Source organism: Procambarus clarkii, chromosome 38, assembly GCF_040958095.1.
Source record: "Procambarus clarkii isolate CNS0578487 chromosome 38, FALCON_Pclarkii_2.0, whole genome shotgun sequence".
Lineage (NCBI taxonomy): Eukaryota > Metazoa > Arthropoda > Malacostraca > Decapoda > Cambaridae > Procambarus > Procambarus clarkii.
The window spans coordinates 11192746-11215818 of NC_091187.1; the positions used below are offsets into that span (position 1 = coordinate 11192746).

At 41.2% G+C, this 23073-nt stretch overlaps 1 protein-coding gene across 1 annotated transcript in view; it reads right to left on the bottom strand.

The window, feature by feature from the left end:
- LOC123771959 (unconventional myosin-XIX) overlaps window positions 1-23073 on the bottom strand; it is a 235655-nt gene that overhangs the window by 44050 nt on the left and 168532 nt on the right. The window contains exons 5-13 of the mRNA XM_045764803.2: window positions 22354-22496; window positions 21568-21693; window positions 20801-20994; window positions 20578-20710; window positions 18011-18184; window positions 15456-15543; window positions 15197-15303; window positions 7069-7225; window positions 5225-5349 (exon numbers count right to left, since the gene is read on the bottom strand). Coding sequence (XP_045620759.2) covers window positions 5225-5349; window positions 7069-7225; window positions 15197-15303; window positions 15456-15543; window positions 18011-18184; window positions 20578-20710; window positions 20801-20994; window positions 21568-21693; window positions 22354-22496 — 1247 coding nt within the window. The remainder of the gene's footprint in view (window positions 1-5224; window positions 5350-7068; window positions 7226-15196; window positions 15304-15455; window positions 15544-18010; window positions 18185-20577; window positions 20711-20800; window positions 20995-21567; window positions 21694-22353; window positions 22497-23073) is intronic.

A 23073-nucleotide genomic window follows, 5' to 3' on the forward strand; every position in this document is an offset into this window, starting at 1 on the left:
CAACTGTTGATCTTCAATCAACATGACAGGGTAAGTACACCTATTTAGAATTTTTTATCATCTATAAGAAGTTATATTATATACGTTTTGTAGAGAATTTATTTGTGAATTTTTTGGTACCAGAATGAATATTATATCACAAACTTCTATGAGTAAAAAAAAAAAAACACAAAGTATGTTTGGGGGTGTGGCGGGTGTGGCTCTGGGTGTGGCGGGCGTGTGGCAGTGGGTTCCCTTTAGCCGTTGATATATCCAACACGTGGGAAATATTTGTATGTGTTATGTATATGTCTGTGTACGGAATTTTACTGCGATCACTGTCATACAAATTATAAAATGTTTCAACAAGTATAAACATGACAAACATCAAACGAACGAAAACAATGCGTTCGTTTCTGCCGCGAACGCATACTGAGCGACGTGGTTCTATATTTGGCGCTTCTCTTACACATGCTTTGTACAATTGTTATACATTTCATCTTATAGAAAATTTTATTGCGAACACATTGGTATAAAAAAGAAATACGTATATAGAAAAGTAGGGTCAGGAAACGTATAAATGTATAAACTTTCCAAGCATGATTTCCCCCCTGTACTCACCTAGTCACCTAGTTGTGTTTGCGGGGGTTGAGCTCTGGCTCTTTGGTCCCGCCTCTCAACCGTCAATCAACAGGTGTACAGATTCCTGAGCCTATCGGGCTCTGTCATATCTACACTTGAAACTGTGTATGGAGTGAGCCTCCACCACATCACCCCCTAATGCATTCCATTTGTCAACCACTCTGACACTAAAAAAGTTCTTTCTAATATCTCTGTGGCTCATTTGGGCACTCAGTTTCCACCTGTGTCCCCTTGTGCGTGTTCCCCTTGTGTTAAATAGACTGTCTTTATCTACCCTATCAATCCCCTTCAGAATCTTGAATGTGGTGATCATGTCCCCCCTAACTCTTCTGTCTTCCAGCGAAGTGAGGTTTAATTCCCGTAGTCTCTCCTCGTAGCTCATACCTCTCAGCTCGGGTACTAGTCTGGTGGCAAACCTTTGAACCTTTTCCAGTTTAGTCTTATCCTTGACTAGATATGGACTCCATGCTGGGGCTGCATACTCCAGGATTGGCCTGACATATGTGGTATACAAAGTTCTGAATGATTCTTTACACAAGTTTCTGAATGCCGTTCGTATGTTGGCCAGCCTGGCATATGCCGCTGATGTTATCCGCTTGATATGTGCTGCAGGAGACAGGTCTGGCGTGATATCAACCCCCAAGTCTTTTTCCTTCTCTGACTCCTGAAGAATTTCCTCTCCCAGATGATACCTTGTATCTGGCCTCCTGCTCCCTACACCTATCTTCATTACATTACATTTGGTTGGGTTAAACTCTAACAACCATTTGTTCGACCATTCCTTCAGCTTGTCTAGGTCTTCTTGAAGCCTCAAACAGTCCTCTTCTGTTTTAATCCTTCTCATAATTTTAGCATCGTCCGCAAACATTGAGAGAAATGAATCGATACCCTCCGGGAATGAATCGATACCCTCCGGGAATGAATCGATACCCTCCGGGAACCTGTGTTTTCGCCAGTGCGCTCGCGGCTAACTACTCTCCACTTCACACACTCTTGCGGGTGGGCAATTACCTATACAGTATTAAACATTCATATGCATATGTCCGTGTAGAGAATTTTATTGCGATTCCAATGATACCAAAATTAGCGATGTAGGACAACTGTAGGCTTCGCAACCATTAAGAGAGTGGAAACATTTTGTTGCTGTTTGGCGCTCTCGGCGAGTGATCTGCATAGTTTTTTATTTGGTGTTGATACTCCTTATGCTTGGGCGGCATTTTATAGGTATGCTCTTATAGACAATTTCATTGCGAACACAGTGATACCAAATTTAAATACGTGCGCCTTCAATTATTGTCAGGACAGTCAAAAGAGTGTACACTTTTTCGGTCTTACCGCGTAGGCGCGCGAAGTGCCGAAAGCATCTGGGGTATTGTTTTTTTTTGAGCGCCGAGAGCGCGAAAGTGTTAACTATTTTAATACAGTACAACCTCAATTGAACGTACCCCGATTCAACGAATCTCCGGCAAGGTCGCACACTTTTTAGGATGGATTTATTCACCTGTTTCGACGAACAATGGTTCACCGAAGCGGGGGATGTGCAGATTTGCTTTAGATGTTGGGACAGAGTTCACAAACTGGTGGAAAATGTTCCCATTCTATCACAGGTTACAATTAATAATTCTTTCATATGACAAGTTGGATCACACAAGTAGACCACACAACAAGTGAACCCTAAGAACCAACCAGCCAGAGTGGTCCACACAAGTAAAATACTGTGTTTCCATGATTTTCGTTCACCGATTTGTGGCACATGTATCTTTGCAGATTAACTTAAAAGCTGAAGTGTGAATAGCTAGCCAATGTGTTGAAATCTTGTATACATTTTCTGCGATGAAACAAAGATGAGCGAGGGTGGACAGATAAGGGAATACTGTATTGTAAACCTCACTTTCGTCTGTGTCGTCATAGTTCAGTGATCCATGACTTTTAAAGTTTCAGATTAATAAATCATTTCTAAAACCAGTGTTTTATTAGCTCTTTATTATCCTAATTAAACTAAACTAAATAAAACCAAAAATATACTGTAATATGATAGACATATGCTATTTGAGAAATAATTCATGTTATTGGCTCAAACTCCAGAGCGAGTGGACGGGTCTAATTCGTGTACACACAACACCATGTGTGTTTCGTTCGATTTTGTCGCCACAGTTCAGTGACCTATGGCTTCAAAATAATAAAATTAATAAACCAGTTCTAAAATAATTATTTTTTATAGCTCTTATTATCATAATAATGTTGCTAAATGAAATATATAACCCAAAAATATATATTTTGAGGTACTGTAAATCCAATATTTGAGAGAAATTTATGTTACTGGATCTGGCTTACTGTAGGATGTATAGACTTAGTCTGCATTCATACAGTAGGCACCCAGTGCTATTAGCTTTGTCTGCGAGTGACGTGTTTGTCCGCCGGTGGAAGAATAATAGTGGAATTTATCATTTTTTGACTACAGCTGTATTGTTATACAACAAGATGTCTCGGGGGCTTGCTAATAATGCCTTATTAGTGTCGAAAATGAGTCAATATTTTGCAAAAACTAGTAGCAGAAAATTAACCAGCACACCCGCACCCAGCACGGGCACAGCCGCACCCAGCACGGGCACAGCCGCACCCAGCATGGGCACAGCCGCACCCAGCACGAGCACAGCCGCACCCAGCACGAGCACAGCCGTACCCAGCACGAGCACAGCCGTACAATTTAACACTTTCGCGCTCTCTGCGATGGTAAAAAAAAAAGCAGTATGTGCGTGGAGCGTTTTTGCCGAGTAAGCATAAAAACAAAAATGTGTATACTCTTTTTACTCTCCTTACCTTAGTTCTTGAGCTACGTATTTCGTTTTGGTACCAACGTGTTCGCAATAAAATTCTCTAGAAGAACATCAGTTAAAAAAAAGTCACGAAACGTATAGGGATACCCGCACCAAATAAATAACTACGAAGATGACTCGCCGTGAGCGCCCAACAGCAACATAATGTTTTTACTCTTGGGATTGTTATCACCTCCACACTTGTCCTACAGCGTTAATTTTGGTATCAATGGACTCGCAATGAAATTCCCAACACGGTGATATGAATATAAGCGTAGAATAATGATTGCGGCCCTCCCGCAAGAGTGTGGGAAGTGGTGAAATTGTTACCCGGTATCGGTGACGGGACGACGCACGTCGCTTTGAAAGTTTATACTTATTTCACTCTCATGACATTAATTTTCTATGTACGTCATTCATTTTTGTGTCAATGTGTTCGCAATAGAATGTTCTATGAGCCCATAGGTAAAAAAGATCAACAAAGCGTAAGATAGAATAGCGCCAAATATAAAACAACGCTGGAACATATCAGTGAGCGTCAAACACACACGAAATGTTTTTACTTTTGTTATGTTTGTCAAGTTTATACTTGTTGCACACAGTTATTTTTGGTTGTACATTGATCGGAATAAAATTCCCTAAACAGACATATGCATATAATACATGATATGGGGGAAGCATTACCAGTATAAACGGCTAAAGTCACCCACCTGCAACCCGTTTGGGACATAATACCATTTGATCGAAGTGGTCCACACCTTTCATGAACTTATTGTACAATGCAGCCTAGTGGTGAGAAAGAGAGCCTCATGGCGCGCAGTTTGAAACAAACCCAAAGTAAATCGGATAAAAATTGAATTTTATACAAATATTTTAAAAGAGGACATAACTTTATGTCCACTATGCGGTGGCGTTAGGCGAAACAGGACTCACCGGTGAGTCCGGTTAGCGCGAAAGTGTTAAGTGCATAGTGTTAGTGTTAAAATTAAGGTTACAGTACAGTAATTTTAGTGTAAAATAGTTTTCATAAACTGTATTGTAGCACTCAACATACACCAGAACTACTTATCATTACAGTGCTAACGGCATAATACAGTACAGATACAGTACAGTACGTATTTACTGTACAGCATTCACAACTCCATGAGAATTCAAGATAGACATAACTCCAACAATAAGGTAAATAACAACTGTAACAGTATTTTTTAATATAGTATTAATATATAGATACAGTATATAATATGATAATGCATTTTTATTGTTTACAAGAAAAGAAGACACTGATGCAAACGCCTCTTGAAGGTCACCATTTGCAGCGAATCCAACACTGCAAGGAACTGGGGTTGGTCCCATAGGTTCCATATAGTGCGTTGAATCGAGGTTGTACTGTAGTTTCCATCTTGTTTTGTAATTTTTCTAACTTCATCTGCTCTCACTCCCGTCACTCTGAACAGTACATTATTACAAAATAATTTCTTGAAAGAAACTAAAAAATATGCGCGTTTACTAAGCTTAAAGCTTTCTTTTAGTTGAGACATACATACCCTCAATACTGAAATGATAAATGTTAATTGAACTGTACATTTATTCAATCATCCTGCACACTACTTTGTTGTATTAACATTCAATACACAACTGCCCACTGCTTCACCTGCATCCTCCACACCACCTAACAGTTGCATCAACTCTCGATTCTTCTAATGTATATACAACTGCTATAAAACTTTTAAATTGCTGTATTTGATCCTTTAAATGAAACACTCTTTTGCAATGTTTAATGACAGTACCTGATGTTCGGTGGCTAGATATCGAGCTATGAATGCTTGCTGTAACCTCTCATTGGCATAATTAATGCATAGCTGCTCAAGGCTGTTTTGCTGGAATGTTTCAAATCCATACACATCCAATATTCCTGAAAAAATAAGTAAATATTAAAAAGCAATAAGGATTTAAAAAAAGCAAATTCAAGAAAATACTTGACAAAAATAGTATATTTATGCTTATGCTTTATCCTGACTACTTTGTCTATCACAACATGCTATTTTCTCAGATGAAAAAAATCAGGTTTCCAGAGATCGGTTCTCAACTTATAGTCTGACCCTTTCAAAACAAAGATCAATTTATACAATGGCTTATGGTCAGGTAAGCAAATAAACCCCTCCAACATTTAAAAAGCGACTATGTAAAAATGATAGACAAAGTTAGTGAACACAGTACAATGTTAAATTACACTGAATAGGTGTGTCCCATGCATGGATGAGAGCACGATCATGATTCTCTCAACATTTTTAACCGTGGCAGATTCTGTAGGTGTGCATAAATATATGGTACAGTATGTATATTTACCCAAAGGTTGGGTAAATACAGGATGAGAAGCAAGCTTGTGGTTACCCAACTTTTTATAATCTGTCATGTACATGTTGAAGCTTCCGAAGGTGTTCACATAAACATACACTGCACACTAATTTATTTTTCCTTCTACCCCCTTTTTTTCACAATTTCTTAATTTTTTTTTTTTGGGGGGGGGGTCACTTTTGTTTTTAAATTTGTATCCAAGTATACAGTCCTGTAACATAACTTTATGCAATCTTTGTTCTTCAACATTTAAATTTAAACTTTTATGAATAGAAATTCTCCTATTTCTACATGTTTTTGTTTTCAGCTGCCATTTATGTTCTCATTCTGCTGCTGCTGCTCACTGATCATTTCTTCTCTATTTGGTAAATTTTCCTTAAACCTTGTGCTGAATATCATCACATCTCCCCTATTTTGATCTAATTCTTGGGGTGAGGTTCACTTCCCTTTTTCTTTCTTCATAGCTCAGTTTCCTTAGCTAAGGAGTGAGCTATCTATAGACCTCGTCCACTTTTATTTTGCATTTTCTTATGTTGAAGGTTCAATGCTGGGGTAAAATAATCATGAGTAAGTCTTACATTAGGTAGAATAGAGCATTCAGAAGGCAAGATCCTAAAAATACCCATATGCTGGACAGTTTGGCATATACTACCAACATTATTCTGCTGGTGTCTCACAGGCATTTGATTTGGGTTATGTCTGATCCCAATTACTTCCTTTCCTAAAGTAGGAAGCTGACTCCTAGTCATTCTGTACACTATTTGGGGTCTTGGAAATAATAGGAAACCTTTCTTTTTAAAGGAAAGAAAATGGCTACATAGCCGTGCAAATTTCTAGTGCACCCCCCCATCTAAACTGCTGTATCCAAGAATTAAGACCTCACTTTCATAATGACGTATCTGCTTTGGAGAAAGTTCAATGCAGAGCAACAAAAATCACATCAAAACCAAGTCTCATCTCATACCAGGAATGGTTGAGGGCTTCAGGACTAGCAAAACTACAAGCCAAGTAACAGGGTTGATCTCATTGCTACCTTTTAAAATACTAAATCAATTGGAAGGCACTGGTTATTTGTTTAATTCCTCATTCAAGATAAATGCTGCAAATGGATATACTGTACATTACTAGTATGATCAAAGAAACAAATAACCAATAGGAAAATTGTTACTCTACCAGCCTAAGGTCTTCTAGTAACCAAAGTTTACATAATGCTTGGTGAATTGCATTGCGATAACTAAAGACAATCACGAACAAAAATAATAAATCAGTGTCTTACCCAAAATCTGTGACCAGATAGTCTTGTGAGCACTGATCTTGCTATTGATGAAGTCTACTATATGCCGGAACAGACTCTGGTATATAAGCTGTATTAGAGCATCCCGCCGCTCAACACACTGGCTCCTACGTTCACATGGCTTGTGAAACACACTGACCTTCAACACAAAAGAAAGATATTAATGTCTGTCCTTAACACTGCCAAATTATACTCGGATATTTTAAAATGAGAAAAGCAAGGAAATAATTGTAAGATTGTATGGGATAAAATTGAGCATAGAAACATGAATACCAGCTACTCAATTGATTGAGGAATATTGGACCATATACACACAGAAATCACAATAGCGGGATGCAACAAATAAACAAATCCACAAGGGCTGGTAGGTCAAGTTGATTTCCCGATTGCAATTCTTATCCATGTCGTAGCCCAGTCGATTAACCCTTAAAGTGCGCATCACGTCATATGACGTGTTGGAGTACTACGCAAGATTTAAATGGCCCGCGGATACACGGGGTTCACCACATCATCAGGGCTCTTGTAAATAGACGCCATTTTTTTTAAAAATCGTGAGCCAAACTCCTGGGTGTTAGGGGCCTCAGTATTGAGTGAGCAACCAAGCCTGACACACGCAGCATGAGCTAACAGCACTGCTGTTCAGTTTGTGACCACAGCATCACTTAAAAATGCCATAATATACGTGTTCATGCTATTATGTAGCGATGATATTATTACAGAAGACCCCTGACTGTGATAAAACTGAGCAGGGTTCTGATAATACCAGGATTGTGGCGATATTTAGCGCTGTGCGCCATGGAGGGAGGAATAATGCTGTGGGAGGGAGGGTGGTGGCGATGTCTTCTGACTGTGTGTGGCCACCTTTTATTGACTGCACTCACCATACCAGCTTAGTGGTTCGCTATGGTGAACACAAATGTAGATACTTATATATAACGTGTGTATAGAGGGTATAAACAGCAAGAGGAGAAGGTTGGGAGCCGCCATTTTGGTGAGGGCGGTGGCGTCGTGCAGACGACGCCACCGCCCACCACGAGGGAGGGAGGGAGTGGCAGCCAGTGGTGTGCCACTGGCTGGCTGCCACTGCCACTCAGCATACCAACTTAGTGGCTCGTTATGGTGAACACGAATGTAGATACTTATATATAGCGTCTGTATATAGTGAATAAAAGCAAAAACAGTATTGTGGGAGGAGAATGTGGGTGAGTCAGATGACTTGAGGGAGGGTGTGAGTGGCTGGCTGGTACACGGCGGTCACTCCTCGTTACTTTTTGACTCATAATAGCTACTTAGTGGTTCGTTATGGTGAACAAAACATGCAGATACTTATATATAACCTGTGTATATAGTGTAATAGCCGACAAAGTATTTGTTCACTGATTGATGAACATAATTGAATCAACAATATGCACACCATATTTTTGAGTACACCAACGATTCACTCATTTTATTATATACATATATCAAACTACACACTATTGAATAATATTACAGCAAAAAACTATGAAAAATCAATCAGAGACATTGAAATAATTAGGTAATTATCTCTTTGTGGCAACTCCGGCCTGACAGCTGGCGATCAACAGACCGCCTGGGACGCACGCTGACTCAGCACCTGTTTTTTTGGCAGACTTCCCAGCCCTATAGTGGGCAATATATGCCACTTACGATTTTTTTATTATTTTTCCTGTGATCAGTGAACATAAATTAACAGGTTAGGAAGAAAAAATAATTTATTTTTTTTTTCAAAATTACATGCGCCTGTGGGGAACAAAGGATATTATACCCCTAGCATGTTAAGGGTTAAGGCGCGTCTGGGATCCTTTCGGACGTACAGGGTAGGTTCGAACCCTCGTCACGGCCCTTGTGGATTTGTTCATTGGACTATATAAAAACATTAACAAAACTAGTTTTAATTGTATTTTAAAGTTTTTCTTCTGTTATAAACTATAGTACAGAGCACCACTTGGTTTCCGAACTTTAGTTATCCGAAACTTCCAGTTTCCCGATTGGGGTTGGGGAGTCATGCTACCCGAACAAAGTTCGGGTAGGAAGGGGTCCGCCAAGCGTCACGCCGGCTTGTGGTGGTGGGTGGGCGATGGTCCAGTTTGCCCACTGTGACTTCACAGATTCACGGCCTATTATTCCTATTATTTTGAATTGCCATAAGGCTGGAATGTTCATTCTGTGCTTTTGTTTTACATATCTGCACAATCAAGAAACATCTGTGCACCATGTTGGCTCCAAATGCACGCATTGCATCAGTGATGGCTGACTGGTGGGTGGATGAACGATGCAACTTAGGTGGGAGGCAGTATGAATGAGGAGGGGGGGAGAATCAGGGAGAGAGAGATGCTAGGAGGGAGGGGGAGGTAGGGAGAGATGTTAGGAGGTAGGGAGAGATGCTAAGAGGGAGGGGGAGGTAGGGAGAGATGCTAGGAGGTAGGCAGGAAGGGATGGAAGTAGTGAGAATTAGGGAGGGAAAGGCAGGCTGGCAGGCACAGGCAGGCAGGCACAGGCAGGCAGACAGACAGGCAGGCAGGCTGGCAGGCAGGGAGTGAGTGGTAGTCACGCGGTTGAACCGCGTGACCTTGAGAGATGGGATGTAGGGGGGCGGGTGGTTTGTTGGTGGTGGGGGTGAGACCGGCTCATTCCCGAAGATAAGCCTAACACACACTACCCGTTAGCATGATGGCAGGGAGGGAGGCAAGCTGGCTGGAAAGGAGGCAGGCTGGGAAGGAGGCAGGCAGGCAGGAAGCGATATATGGGTGTTGAAGTGAACCGTGAACCACGTGACCTTTGAGAGTGTGTGTGTGTGTGTGTGTGTGTGTGTGTGTATGGGTTTGGGGTGGGGGGTGGGGGAGGTGTGTCGGTGGTGGGGGAGGGACCGGCTGACTCCGTAAGCCTAACCACACTCCACAGACCTGTGACCCAGATTTGTTTCTTAAATGTACAGTACATCATCGTATATTTTAGGCAGGATGTGCCTGCAGGCTGGAAGGATGTGCCTGCAGGCTGGCAGGATGTGCCTGCAGGATGTGCCTGCAGGCTGGCAGGCAAGCTGGCAGGCAGGCTGGCAGGATGTTCCTGCAGGCTGGCAGGATGTTCCTGCAGGCTGGCAGGATGTTTCTGCAGGCTGGCAGGATGTGCCTGCAGGCTGGCAGGATGTGCCTGCAGGCTGGCTGGCAGGCAGGCTGGCAGGATGTGCCTGCAGGCTGGCTGGCAGGCAGGCTGGCAGGATGTGCCTGCAGGCTGGCTGGCAGGCAGGCTGGCAGGATGTGCCTGCAGGCTGGCTGGCAGGCAGGCTGGCAGGATGTGCCTGCAGGCTGGCTGGCAGGCAGGCTGGCAGGATGTGCCTGCAGGCTGGCTGGCAGGCAGGCTGGCAGGATGTGCCTGCAGGCTGGCTGGCAGGCAGGCTGGCAGGATGTGCCTGCAGGCTGGCTGGCAGGCAGGCTGGCAGGATGTGCCTGCAGGCTGGCTGGCAGGCAGGCTGGCAGGATGTGCCTGCAGGCTGGCTGGCAGGCAGGCTGGCAGGATGTGCCTGCAGGCTGGCTGGCAGGCAGGCTGGCAGGATGTGCCTGCAGGCTGGCTGGCAGGCAGGCTGGCAGGATGTGCCTGCAGGCTGGCTGGCAGGCAGGCTGGCAGGATGTGCCTGCAGGCTGGCTGGCAGGCAGGCTGGCAGGCTGGCTGGCAGGCAGGCTGGCAGGATGTGCCTGCAGGCTGGCAGGATGTGCCTGCAGGCTGGCAGGATGTGCCTGCAGGCTGGCAGGATGTGCCTGCAGGCTGGCAGGATGTGCCTGCAGGCTGGCAGGATGTGCCTGCAGGCTGGCAGGATGTGCCTGCAGGCTGGCAGGATGTGCCTGCAGGCTGGCAGGATGTGCCTGCAGGCTGGCAGGATGTGCCTGCAGGCTGGCAGGATGTGCCTGCAGGCTGGCAGGATGTGCCTGCAGGCTGGCAGGATGTGCCTGCAGGCTGGCAGGATGTGCCTGCAGGCTGGCAGGATGTGCCTGCAGGCTGGCAGGATGTGCCTGCAGGCTGGCAGGATGTGCCTGCAGGCTGGCAGGATGTGCCTGCAGGCTGGCAGGATGTGCCTGCAGGCTGGCAGGATGTGCCTGCAGGCTGGCAGGATGTGCCTGCAGGCTGGCAGGATGTGCCTGCAGGCTGGCAGGATGTGCCTGCAGGCTGGCAGGATGTGCCTGCAGGCTGGCAGGATGTGCCTGCAGGCTGGCAGGATGTGCCTGCAGGCTGGCAGGATGTGCCTGCAGGCTGGCAGGATGTGCCTGCAGGCTGGCAGGATGTGCCTGCAGGCTGGCAGGATGTGCCTGCAGGCTGGCAGGATGTGCCTGCAGGCTGGCAGGATGTGCCTGCAGGCTGGCAGGATGTGCCTGCAGGCTGGCAGGATGTGCCTGCAGGCTGGCAGGATGTGCCTGCAGGCTGGCAGGATGTGCCTGCAGGCTGGCAGGATGTGCCTGCAGGCTGGCAGGATGTGCCTGCAGGCTGGCAGGATGTGCCTGCAGGCTGGCAGGATGTGCCTGCAGGCTGGCAGGATGTGCCTGCAGGCTGGCAGGATGTGCCTGCAGGCTGGCAGGATGTGCCTGCAGGCTGGCAGGATGTGCCTGCAGGCTGGCAGGATGTGCCTGCAGGCTGGCAGGATGTGCCTGCAGGCTGGCAGGATGTGCCTGCAGGCTGGCAGGATGTGCCTGCAGGCTGGCAGGATGTGCCTGCAGGCTGGCAGGATGTGCCTGCAGGCTGGCAGGATGTGCCTGCAGGCTGGCAGGATGTGCCTGCAGGCTGGCAGGATGTGCCTGCAGGCTGGCAGGAAACATCCAGAGGATGTTTGCCAGACGTCTTAATAATCAGTTATGAACAATTAAGGACTTTTATAAAGCGGATCAGGACTTCACTTATTGGTGAGTACAAACAAAACACGGTCGCATTTACGCCATGAACCTGTCGATGTTTTCCCCTAGAGTTTTTTTCGTAAATTTTTCGGAAAAATTTCTTTTTACATTTCTAGTTTATTTTTTCCCTTCTATTTCTCGTATACGAACTTACATGTTAACCGACGGGTCTCGTCCCCAAGGGGTTCGGAAACCAAGTGGTGCTCTGTATATAGTAGAATAGATATAATGTCAGTAATTTCTGGGTGTTATATATAGTGGTTTACTTGGAATTCATTAGCACAGTTTCTGTAGCTGTTTAAGGGGATGGGAGTGCCAAAAATATTTGAATTTAATTAATATTATTTGAAAATGTTATATATAAATCTCCAATTATTTGGCAACAGCGTCGAGAAAATTTTATCCAAATATGTTAAGAAATGGATTTTAGATGAATTAAAAAAAAAAAAAAAGTTCTGATTACAAGGAGAAACAGCTCCTATTACCTAGAACTGAGGGATAATGCAGGTGCTGCATTATCTCTCAGAGATGCAAGCACCTGTTCAACACACAAAGAAGAATACTGTACTGCTGTATTTTGATATACCTGTATATCATAAAAATACACTGCCCAATGCCAATCTCTCTTAGTTTCACCTTCACCAAAGTTCAAACAAAATAAAAATTGGAGGGGGGAATTATTTTTTTTTTTTTATCCTTTGTTTATAATCGGATTTTGTTGTAGCTTTTACATCTTGGGGAATGTATACCTGTCACTATGTATGTGAAGGGTGAACAAAATTGGTCAACAAGTTAATCAATTACAGGTGGCAGAAATTGTGACCTTTTTGGAAGAAAAGTGTACAGATTTCAAACTATTCCCTTTGTGTCTTTAGGGTGTATTGATGAATGAGGACCAGATGCGGGCCTTATCACTTATTTAAAGTATACTTATTATCCTTATTAACCCATTATCATTATCCCTATAAATATATATTTTTTTTTAGGGGATTATTTTTTCTTTACTTTATTTCAACACATACATTATTGACCTACAACTTTCACATATTCAAGTACTAATGCCAAGCAATATTTATTAAAACTTACAAGATATGACATCAAATCGAACTACATACTATATTTATTGTCGAGAACTTTACCTTCATTTTTCTCCATAAACAGGATTTTCAACTTTTGAGACAAGCTGTTAAATTCAGTTTTTGAGCGATTCTCACCATTTTTTACACATGTGCAAAGTTCTTGGTTCTAAGGTTTCTAATTGAGTGTTTATTCATAAACCCGTAACTTTGGGAGTTACACATTTTTGCGTATAAATTTTGCACACATTTTGAAGGCTACATTGATTTTTTATAGTAATTATACAGTGGTACCTCATCTTACAAATTTAACCCGTTCACAAAGACAGTTCGTAACCCGAAAATTTGTAAACCGAAACAAATTTTCCCACAAGAAATAATGTAAATTGAATTAATCTGTTCCACACTCCCAAAAATATTAACGTCAAAGTAAATTTTATATCTAATTCACCCAAATCTTTAGTATTAAAGTATGTACAAGTTATAAAGCTTACCTTTAACGATGACTCTTGTTGGCGTATAAAAGACGATGAAAAGGGTGGGGAGGAGGAGAGGTGATAGTGTTTGGAAGGAGAGTCCCCTTACATTATAACATCAGGCAGTGATGACTTCTCTGGGGTACTTTCTCTCCTACATTTTGCAAAAGTACCTCTAGGACCTGGTTGGGCTCACTGCTTGCTTGTCTTACTAAGAATCTGTCTAAAGACACTTTTTTTCCCTACATTTTAACACTTGTCTGTAGTGAGACATCACACTGTCATTTAAAAGGTCAATGCAACAGCCTGCTACAGCTTTATCTGGGCGAGTTTTTTCAACAAAACTTTTGCAGTTCTTCTCATACTGCACACATTTTCTTAATGAGGAAGAGACACCCTCTACTGCCTCTACTCACAACTATTTTCTTATGTTGAACCTTACCACTGACTTTGAGACCCATGGCAAGATATATTATAATTACTTTTATGTTCAAATACCCAAAAATCAAAAACACTGAAATTCTTTACAAAGAACTCAGGCACGATTGTCACTAGGTGGGAGGCACTGGTAAACTGAGGTGCGGTCGCCGTGCCACCACGCACTAGGTCGGCCATACGCGTATCGACAAACTACGTTACCCAAGGCAAAGTTCGTAACCCGATTCAGATTTTACTAAGAAATTGGACTCATAATCCGAAAAGTTCGTACAGAGGGGCATTCGTAAACCGAGGTGTCACTGTACTCCCAAATTTAATTTTAATTATTAGAACATAAATGTTATGTCATTCTGAGCCCATAGTGAATAAAATAAAAATTTGTGTAATATTAAATTTGTCAACTTGATTTGAAATTGTGAAATTTTCAATTTTTTTAAATATATTTTTGGGGGTTTTGTTTTTCCTGTTCATGTTATGATATTGAACCATCATTAAAAGTTGGAGCATTTACCATGTAAGTCATGCACAAAAAGTTTGCGTGTTTGAAGAAGGTTGAGAAATTACTCTCCCAGACCCTTAAGCTCACAGTAAGTAGTACTGCATGGGGTAGTAGCCCACAGCTGTGGGTTATGATTCTTCCTTTTTTCTTGTTTTCTCAAAGAAAGAAGGTTGATGCCTCATGAGATTGCCTCATAGAGACCAGCACTTGCAGAACCCCTCCAGCTAAGCATCTTCATCACCCTCTCCAGTACTTTCCTTAACTTTCATAAGCATTCCTCTACGTTTGCCCTTCTTATGCTCTTCTCATCTGCTTGGTCTATTGATAAGATCCTTATTTTCCTACTGAAGGAGAGATTTTGATTTTCCTGTGACCATTTCAAAGATGTTTGACTGCTACTCATGTCATTGAGCAGTCTGTCGACCTTCGTATTTTGGTTCTACTTATTAAAATTTCCAGCAAGCCTTGAATGCCAGAAAATACGACATTTAATGTACCTTTGACAAATATTCAGAGCAGAATTAAGGTTTTCTCCAGTGACTCCATAATGCCTAACATGACCCTAAATGGACACGGCCTAAATAGATTCCTGCATAGTCAGTGCTGAATGTCGTCCTGCCAAATATCACAAATTTTCTGTCCGATACAGAAGAATCTTGCCTCCTGAAACAACAGACAGGCCAAAATGGATTATTATTATTATTAAAAGCGTGTACTAACCTTTTGGGCACTACTGACACTGATGGTATGGATGGTTAAGGTATTAACCAGTTGGTCTACATCCAACCCCAACAACAAACAAGCTGCTTGTAAACTCTTCACACAGTCTGAAAGTCCATAAAAGTGATGAGTACAGTATTGTACAAGAAAATGTAAACAAACTGACAATGCTTTCACTGTATCCAAGTTGTTTAAGCTAAGCAATAAAATATATGAAGCAAAATAATATAACTCTAGATACAGCAATAATAAGCATTACCTCTACTTTGCATATTTACAGTCCAATTAGTGTCTCCTTCCTCTAGAGTAAAGCTGATGTTCCCCAAGAACAGTATAGCTGCTATAACCTAGAAAGAGAAGAAATCTTACTGATTTCTGAAGATGTTGCAGCTGGCAAAGGAAGCAAACTATTAGTAAATATGGTGAGATCCAATCAGCTTTAATCAACATTCTTCTTGAGTTATGAACTGAAAAATATTAATATTAATTGTTTTATGAACAAGTGTTCTTCTAATATCTATTAGAAGGACATATTCTAATATCTGTTAGAAGTTGTTGAAATCTGATCCTTCTAATACCAATTCTATCAATCAGCATGACCACTTTAAATGCCAATTGCAATTTCAACAACTTGTGCAACAAACTACCGGGTAACATAATAGACATGGGATCACTCCATTTCAAACAACATATATGAGCGAGTTGTTTGGGTGGAAATAAATAGCATCAGCCTCATATGGGTCAATAAAAGCTGCCTTGTGTGTGTGTCAACTTTTCTGGAGCTGTCTCATAAGGGCCAATAGGAGCTGCCTCGTAGGAGCCAAATGGCCCTTTGAATTTTCCATTATTCATATATTTTCATCTTGACTGGTTAAGTTTCTTCTGAGGTCTCTTCACCTTCACACATTAGTAAATTATCTTAAACAAATTTTTGGCTCTGCACTACAATTAAAACTTTTAGGCCTGTACTGTATCTTTTTTGTATATATCTGATAGTACTGTTATTCGTTTCTTTTAGTTCTACTTGACCAGAATCTTATGCCTAATATTGTCACCTTTTATCGTTTGGCACTGGTGGAGCCACTACTACTTGCATTCAGCATCAATACCACCTCAGCACGGCTTCAGAAACCATCTCTCACTATTTCACCTCTGGCTTTTTATGCGCCGCCTGTCCCCTCCTGGTCTCTTGACCATGTTCTTGTCTTTCTTCCTTTAGTTTATAGTTTCTCAATCTGATTTTTTAAAGCAGTTTGTTAGTGCAGACCTCTGGCTGTAGAGTTGGGGAGCTGCATGCTCTTTTCTGGAGGCAGGGCTTTTGTTCTTTTGGCCCTGTTTGGTGTTATGCTCATTTACAGCAGTCTCCACTTTTAGGAAAGAAAGTTAGAGGGCTTTTGGAGGGGTCCTCTAGTTGTTGGTGCATCATGTGCTATGCCCAGTGGCAGCTCTTTGCTACCACCTTTGTGCCATCTATTCTACTTCTTTGAACACTTCATGGGTTGATCTTTCTTCCTTGGTTCCCTGTTTCAAGGCTTGTGTTTCTCAGGTCTTCTGCAGTGTCATCAAGTCCAGCCAGCCTGCAGTCTACCCTCATGCCCTTAAGCTCATAAATATGTTGCTCTTGAAGAGGTCTTTGCTAATGTGTCCTGGGCTGATATTCAGGCACACTGGTTTTGGCAGTCTGACAGGGTCTTGATGGCCTAGTATTTAGTTAATGTTCTTAGGCCTCATCATGCCTGTGTTGCCTTGGATAGTCCCTCTCGGCCAGTTGTCTCTTACTTGTCTTTAATATTTGCAATTTCCTCTCCTGCTTGGTAAGTCATTCTTCTCCATGGGCACTTAGCTTCAAGAAGTCATAAGGGGCTTTCCCAGAAAACAAGCATTGAATGTAATGAAATGCCTCTTTCTTGATAAGTCCTGGTGCCTTCCCAACTCCCCCCCCCCTCCCTCCCTCCCTTTCAGGTTCATCAGTTGGTATGTGTATTCTTAACATCTACTCCAGAACTGGCTTGGAAGGCTTGGGAATACTGGAGCTTTACACACACAACATTTATTTTAATACTGTTCCTTAAAATATCTATAACTCCTTAGACTTAAATAAAAGCGAGGGTACCCTGGTATATAATCAAGTGAATTTGATGGTGGAGAAAGAGCAAGAAAGCCGGAAATAAAGTGCACAGGCATGATGAATGAGTGACAAAGCAGGGAGCTAGCGAATGGGTGGGGAAGAGGGGAGTAAGCAAGTTAGCAGGCAAGTTGGAAGTGAGCTAGTGGGGGAGCGAGAATCGAGCCAGTAAGTGGGGAAGCAGGAACTGAGTGGGGGAGTGGGATTCAAGCAAGTCTGTGGAGAGAAGGGAAGTGTCGACAGTATAGTGAGAAATAAAGTTAGATTGAAGCAATTTGCCAGGAGGTAAAGGTATTTGTATGATACAGTATTTGACAATTTACAAAGAGGCACTGTACACCTGATCCTATGAAGGAGTGGGGTTTTTCTGTGGATGACTGGTGGCATGTAAAAAGTGAGGCGAGGTAGTTGGTTATCTCTCAAACTATCAATGCTGCCACCCCTTCAGTGACAGATGGCATCATCATCCAGGCATGCAAGTAGTTTATGCTATTAGGAGTAACAGAACCATATTTAAAAGTTTATATGACCAAGTACTGTATTATTAAAAAGGTTGTGTAGAGGATTTTACCTTCTGTCAGTCATTCAGGGTTATGTTAGGAATTCTCCCCGACCTCTTGTAGTTACTGGATATGGGAACTTGCACTAACCTCATCATGAAGTTCCCTTTCATCTCTTATATAATTTACCTGAAATATTTCCTTTTGGTGGCTACTTGAGAAATTCAGTTGCTGGAATGCACACAAAGTCTCTTCAAGATTTGTGAGGTCTGCTGCTGTCATATCACCTGGCAGGATGGCAAATCTCTCTTCCTCATCAAGCATCAAGTCTTTTAGTAACCCTGATCTCACACCTGATAAAACCTGTTGATATACAAACACACACACATGATTAAACAAACACACAGAAGAGATGAAACTCAGAGAAAATAGTAGGTTTAGGAGAAGGCCTCACTTCAAAGGATAATGTCAGTGATTTTAGGATAGAAAAATATGTGAAAGACAAGAACCGCCCCTTAAAGGTGACATTTAATGGAGTGAAACAAATGACGGAAGTGCTTAGAAATGCCAAGAAATTGCAGTAATGAGGTTTGCCAACTTTGTTCTATAAGACAAGACCTCTCAAAGGAAGAAAGAAGAAAGCTGAAAACATATCTCAATGAAGCGAAACGTCTAAATGGGAATAGAAATGAAGAAGAAATTCTTTTTCTACAAAGTGTTAGCGACTGGAAAGCTAGTGAAATGGTACACAAAAACAACAAAATCATTTAAGGAAAGTGGGAAATAAAAGACGAAGGGAAGAGGAACATGTTCCTGAAAATTGTATATACCAACATAGATGGAGCGAGATAAAAAATATTGGAACCAAGATACATAATTCAGCTTAAGGTCCCAGATATTGTCGCACTAACAGAGACGAAACTTAAAGAAAACATTTTAAATGAGGTCGTATTCTCAAGGGGCGACTCAGTTTGGAGACGTGACAGGGAAAACTAGGAAGGGGAAAGGAGTGGCTGTGTTGGTAAGAGTGTTAATAATCGAAAACCCTCCAGAAGTTGACATATCGGCATTGCAGGTCTGGAATCAGGATGATAGAACTGATAATCGTAAATGCCTACAGCCCACCAGCAAGCAACACATGGACAAAGAAGGAACTGGATGACAAACGAGAGGGCCCTCAGAAGGGTCATAAGAGAGTGTAGTAAGGGTGTAGAGAGAGAAGTCACAATTGCAGGCGATGAGTCACAATAACGTGGCTAAAGTATGTTGACCATACCACACACTAGAAGGTGAAGGAACAACGACGTTTCGGTCAGTCCTGGACCACTCTCAAGTCGATTGTGGTCCAAGTCGGACCGAAACATCGTCGTCCTTTCACCTTCTAGTGTGTGGTCTGGTCAACATAAGTCACAATTGTTGGTACTGGAGGACTTCAATTTAGAAAGCAATAGACTGGGAGGCCTACGAAGAAAGAACAGAGGACTTTTGGACAAGCAGATTTGTAAACCTCATTCTGGAGACATTCATGCATCAACACATCAAACAGGCCTCAAGAATGAGGGAAGTGAATGTTCTGCCAATACTGGATCTAATATTCACCAGGAAAGAAGAGGAGATATTTGACATCCAGTACCTTGTACCTTCCTCCATTGGGATAGAGTGATCATGTCCTCTTGGAAATTAAATATGCTTTGCAATACAATCTAGAAGAGAATGGGAACATTGAAACAGTTGATAAACTTGATTTCAAGAGAGGACACTATGGGGAACTTAGAAAATTCTTTAACAAGTTTAATAGGACAGACTTGTTGCTAGGCAAGGAAATAAACGAGATGTATGCCAAATTTTGAAAAATATATGATGAAGGCACACAAACATTCATTCCAAAACAGAGATGCAAGACCAGAAAACAGGATTGGTTCAACAGAAAATGTGAGAGGGCCTGAGAGGAAAAGACAAGAAAATGGGTTCAATATCAGAAGAGGCCTAACCCACAAACATTTAAGCATTACAAACAAACAAGAAACAATTACACAGCAGTGAGGAGAGGCAGAAAGGAACTTTGAGAAAGATATAGTGGACAAATGTAAAACAGATCCAGGCCTTTTCTACAAATTCATTAAAAGCAAGCTGGACATAAAAGATAAAATCTAGAGATTAAGAACAAGGAACAGGACTACTGAGAATGAAAAAGAAATGTGTGAAATGCTAAACAAACAGTTCCAAAGTGTATTTGTACAAAATGAAGATTTCAGGAAGCCGAATCAAATACCAATTCCAGAACATGCCATAGAACACACAAAAGTATCTCAAGATGAAGAGGAAAAATTACTCATAGGCCTAGGAAGAAATAAAGATGTTGAACCTGATGGAGTTTCACCTTGGGTGGTAGAAGGTTGAAACAAGCTAAGTGAGAAGGTGGTGGAGGCCAAAACCCTCAATAGTTTCAAAGCGTTATACGACAAAGAGTACTGGGAAGATGGGACACCACAAACGTAGCTCTCATCTTGTAACTACACTCAAGTAATTACATATTAACTTAAGAATTCTGGCTAAGATTTTTAAACAAGCTGTCATAGACCTCATATCAAAGCATAATTTTGTATGAAGACAATAATTCACAATAATGTGGCCAAAAATAACAAATCTGAAAATAAAGAAAATGAAGTTTCGGTCCATCTGGACCATTGTCAAGTCATGTATCCTAATTCTGTATGTAAACAAGAGCCTAAACTAACACAGAAATATTTAATAACCTGGTAAAATATATGAAAATTTCGCTCGCTCTCTGGCTGGTGAGTAACCCTGGTTTTCTCCAATAGGTAAGTGTCAATCTCAGCCCCACGCAGTTGACGCCCTCCATACTGTAGACGGATCAGTTTTCCAAATCTGAAACACAACACGAGACAAATCACAACCGGGAAATGTTCAACCCAATTATATTAAATATTTATATCTTGTGCAATATTTTTCACATACCTGCTGGAATTATGGTTGCGAAGAGTGGCAGCATTACCAAACGCTTCAAGAATAGGATTAGAAGCCAAGATCTTATCCTGGATGTCCCTAGGCTCCTTGTCCTCCCACACACCCTTTAATGGTGAGCGTGGAACTTGAGGAAACTTTGTTTCAACATGTGTCAAGTATCCCAACATGTAACGAGCAGATTCAGTCTACAAAGAAATAATATATCATTCTTTTAGCAACTAACCTGTATCAATTTGAAAGCTATATACTGCATAGTAATTTTATCCAAACACTTCTTAATACCTTTATTCAACTGTTAAACTACAATACATTAAATTAAATTTTTAATAAAAATTAAGCACACTGTATCTCACACTGCCAAATATTAACTTGATACTCAACATTTCTTTTGCTTAATCAAGGAAAGTGGACCAAGGAGAGTGTAGAGAGAGAGAAGAAAGTAGAGAGAGAAGTGAGTAGAGATAATTATTGTAGGTGAGAAAGTATGGTGGCAACAACTTGTAATAAGAGGGTGAATATACTTGTAATTACTGTACTATACATAATTCACAAGGAACACTGAACAACTGGCCTAATGAAGCAATGGGAGTGCTGCTGCTGTAGATGACTGTTACTGTGTGGTGATGCTTATCTACGATGTAATATAGTAACCAATATAATAAATGGACGCGTGCTACTTTTGAATACCTATGACCTCCTTTCACTATATTATACTGCATTGCTCCATGTACAGTATATAAAATTTTATTTTTTTTTACCTTTCCTGCACCACTCTCCCCGGAAACCAAAACAGCTTGATTTATAAGGCCAAGATCATGAGTGAGACGATGATGAGCTACACCCACAACACTGTACACATGCGCATCACGCCTGTCAGCACCACACTGAAAATTTTTTAAAGCACTTTAATTATAAATATTTATTATAAATACTTTAGTAAAAGAACATAAGAGAATATATGCTTGGTAAGTTACGGGAAAATACAGTATTAGTTTCTATGAAGATCCACATCGACAGCCTGGAAATTACTTGAAACGACAGCTTTGGAGAACATGAGTGTGCAACCCTAGGCCAGAAGAGGAGTCTCACAGTTGTCCACCAGGTTCTTACAACAAGTAATCCTCTCACATTGGAAATGTGGTGTTCCAAGGGAAGAACAATATTGCCAATGATTAAAATATCAGTGATGCTTCACATGGCAAATTGAACCTTTTAGCATTATGGCAGCCAGACTTAAATTCTGCTTCAATACCCTAAACATTAATAAATAAATTCTTACTGCATGTTTTGCAATCGGTTTCTTTCCTATTCTTAGAAAAGGTACATGTTTTATTAGAAAAAAAAACTAAATGTTTGCATTTCATTTTTGAGTTTTGTAAAAATTTTGAAGCATTTTCGCAGAAAACACAAACAATTCCAGAGGAATAGTTCGGTGCTAACACTTTCATCGTCAAATAATCCATCTTATCTTGTAATAGTAAAAGCTCAAATGACTTGTGACAACCTCTATAAAAAAACATTTTAAATATATAGTGTTATCTTACCTTCACCTGGTCATGGTGATGTTTTATCTGGGAAGAAGTATACAAGTGGTTCACGGGACGACATGGGTTAGCTGCCACCAGTGTTGGGCCCGCCCACGTGTAGAAAAGGCCCTCGATATACCGTAAACACACACATTCTAAAACTAGAAATCGGCAAAAAATATAAGGTTAGTAACTACTCAATACTAGCAGTTTACTATAAGAATAGTACAGTACATTCAAAGTTCTTTTTAATTATATAGTTATAAATAAATATTTATTTAAATAAATATTTATATAAATAAATGTTTATTTTCGTGATATATACACATAGTTATAAAGAATGATGTATAAACTCAAGAAAACAGAATTAAAAGTAAAATATTGTAAAGTGGATTATTTATCTTTTGTTTTAATTTTACTCACAGGCAGAATGACACTTTTGGTGATAGCTGCTTTTTGAGAATTAAATGCTTAAATAAAGCTGATAATAATTAGAATAACCCTTTACTAAATAAAAATATATAAAAAAGTCTGACAATTCTTAAGCAGGACCCTGGCTGTAAATTCCACACAAACAATGACATGAGAATGAACAAATCCACACGTGCCATTAAGAGGGTTCGAACCTACTCCCTCCCTCAATAGATTCCCTTTTAGCCTTCATTGGACACAGACAAGGGAAAAGTTTTAAGTGAAATTCTACACTAGAAGGATAACCTTTTCAGACTGTCTTGTCTG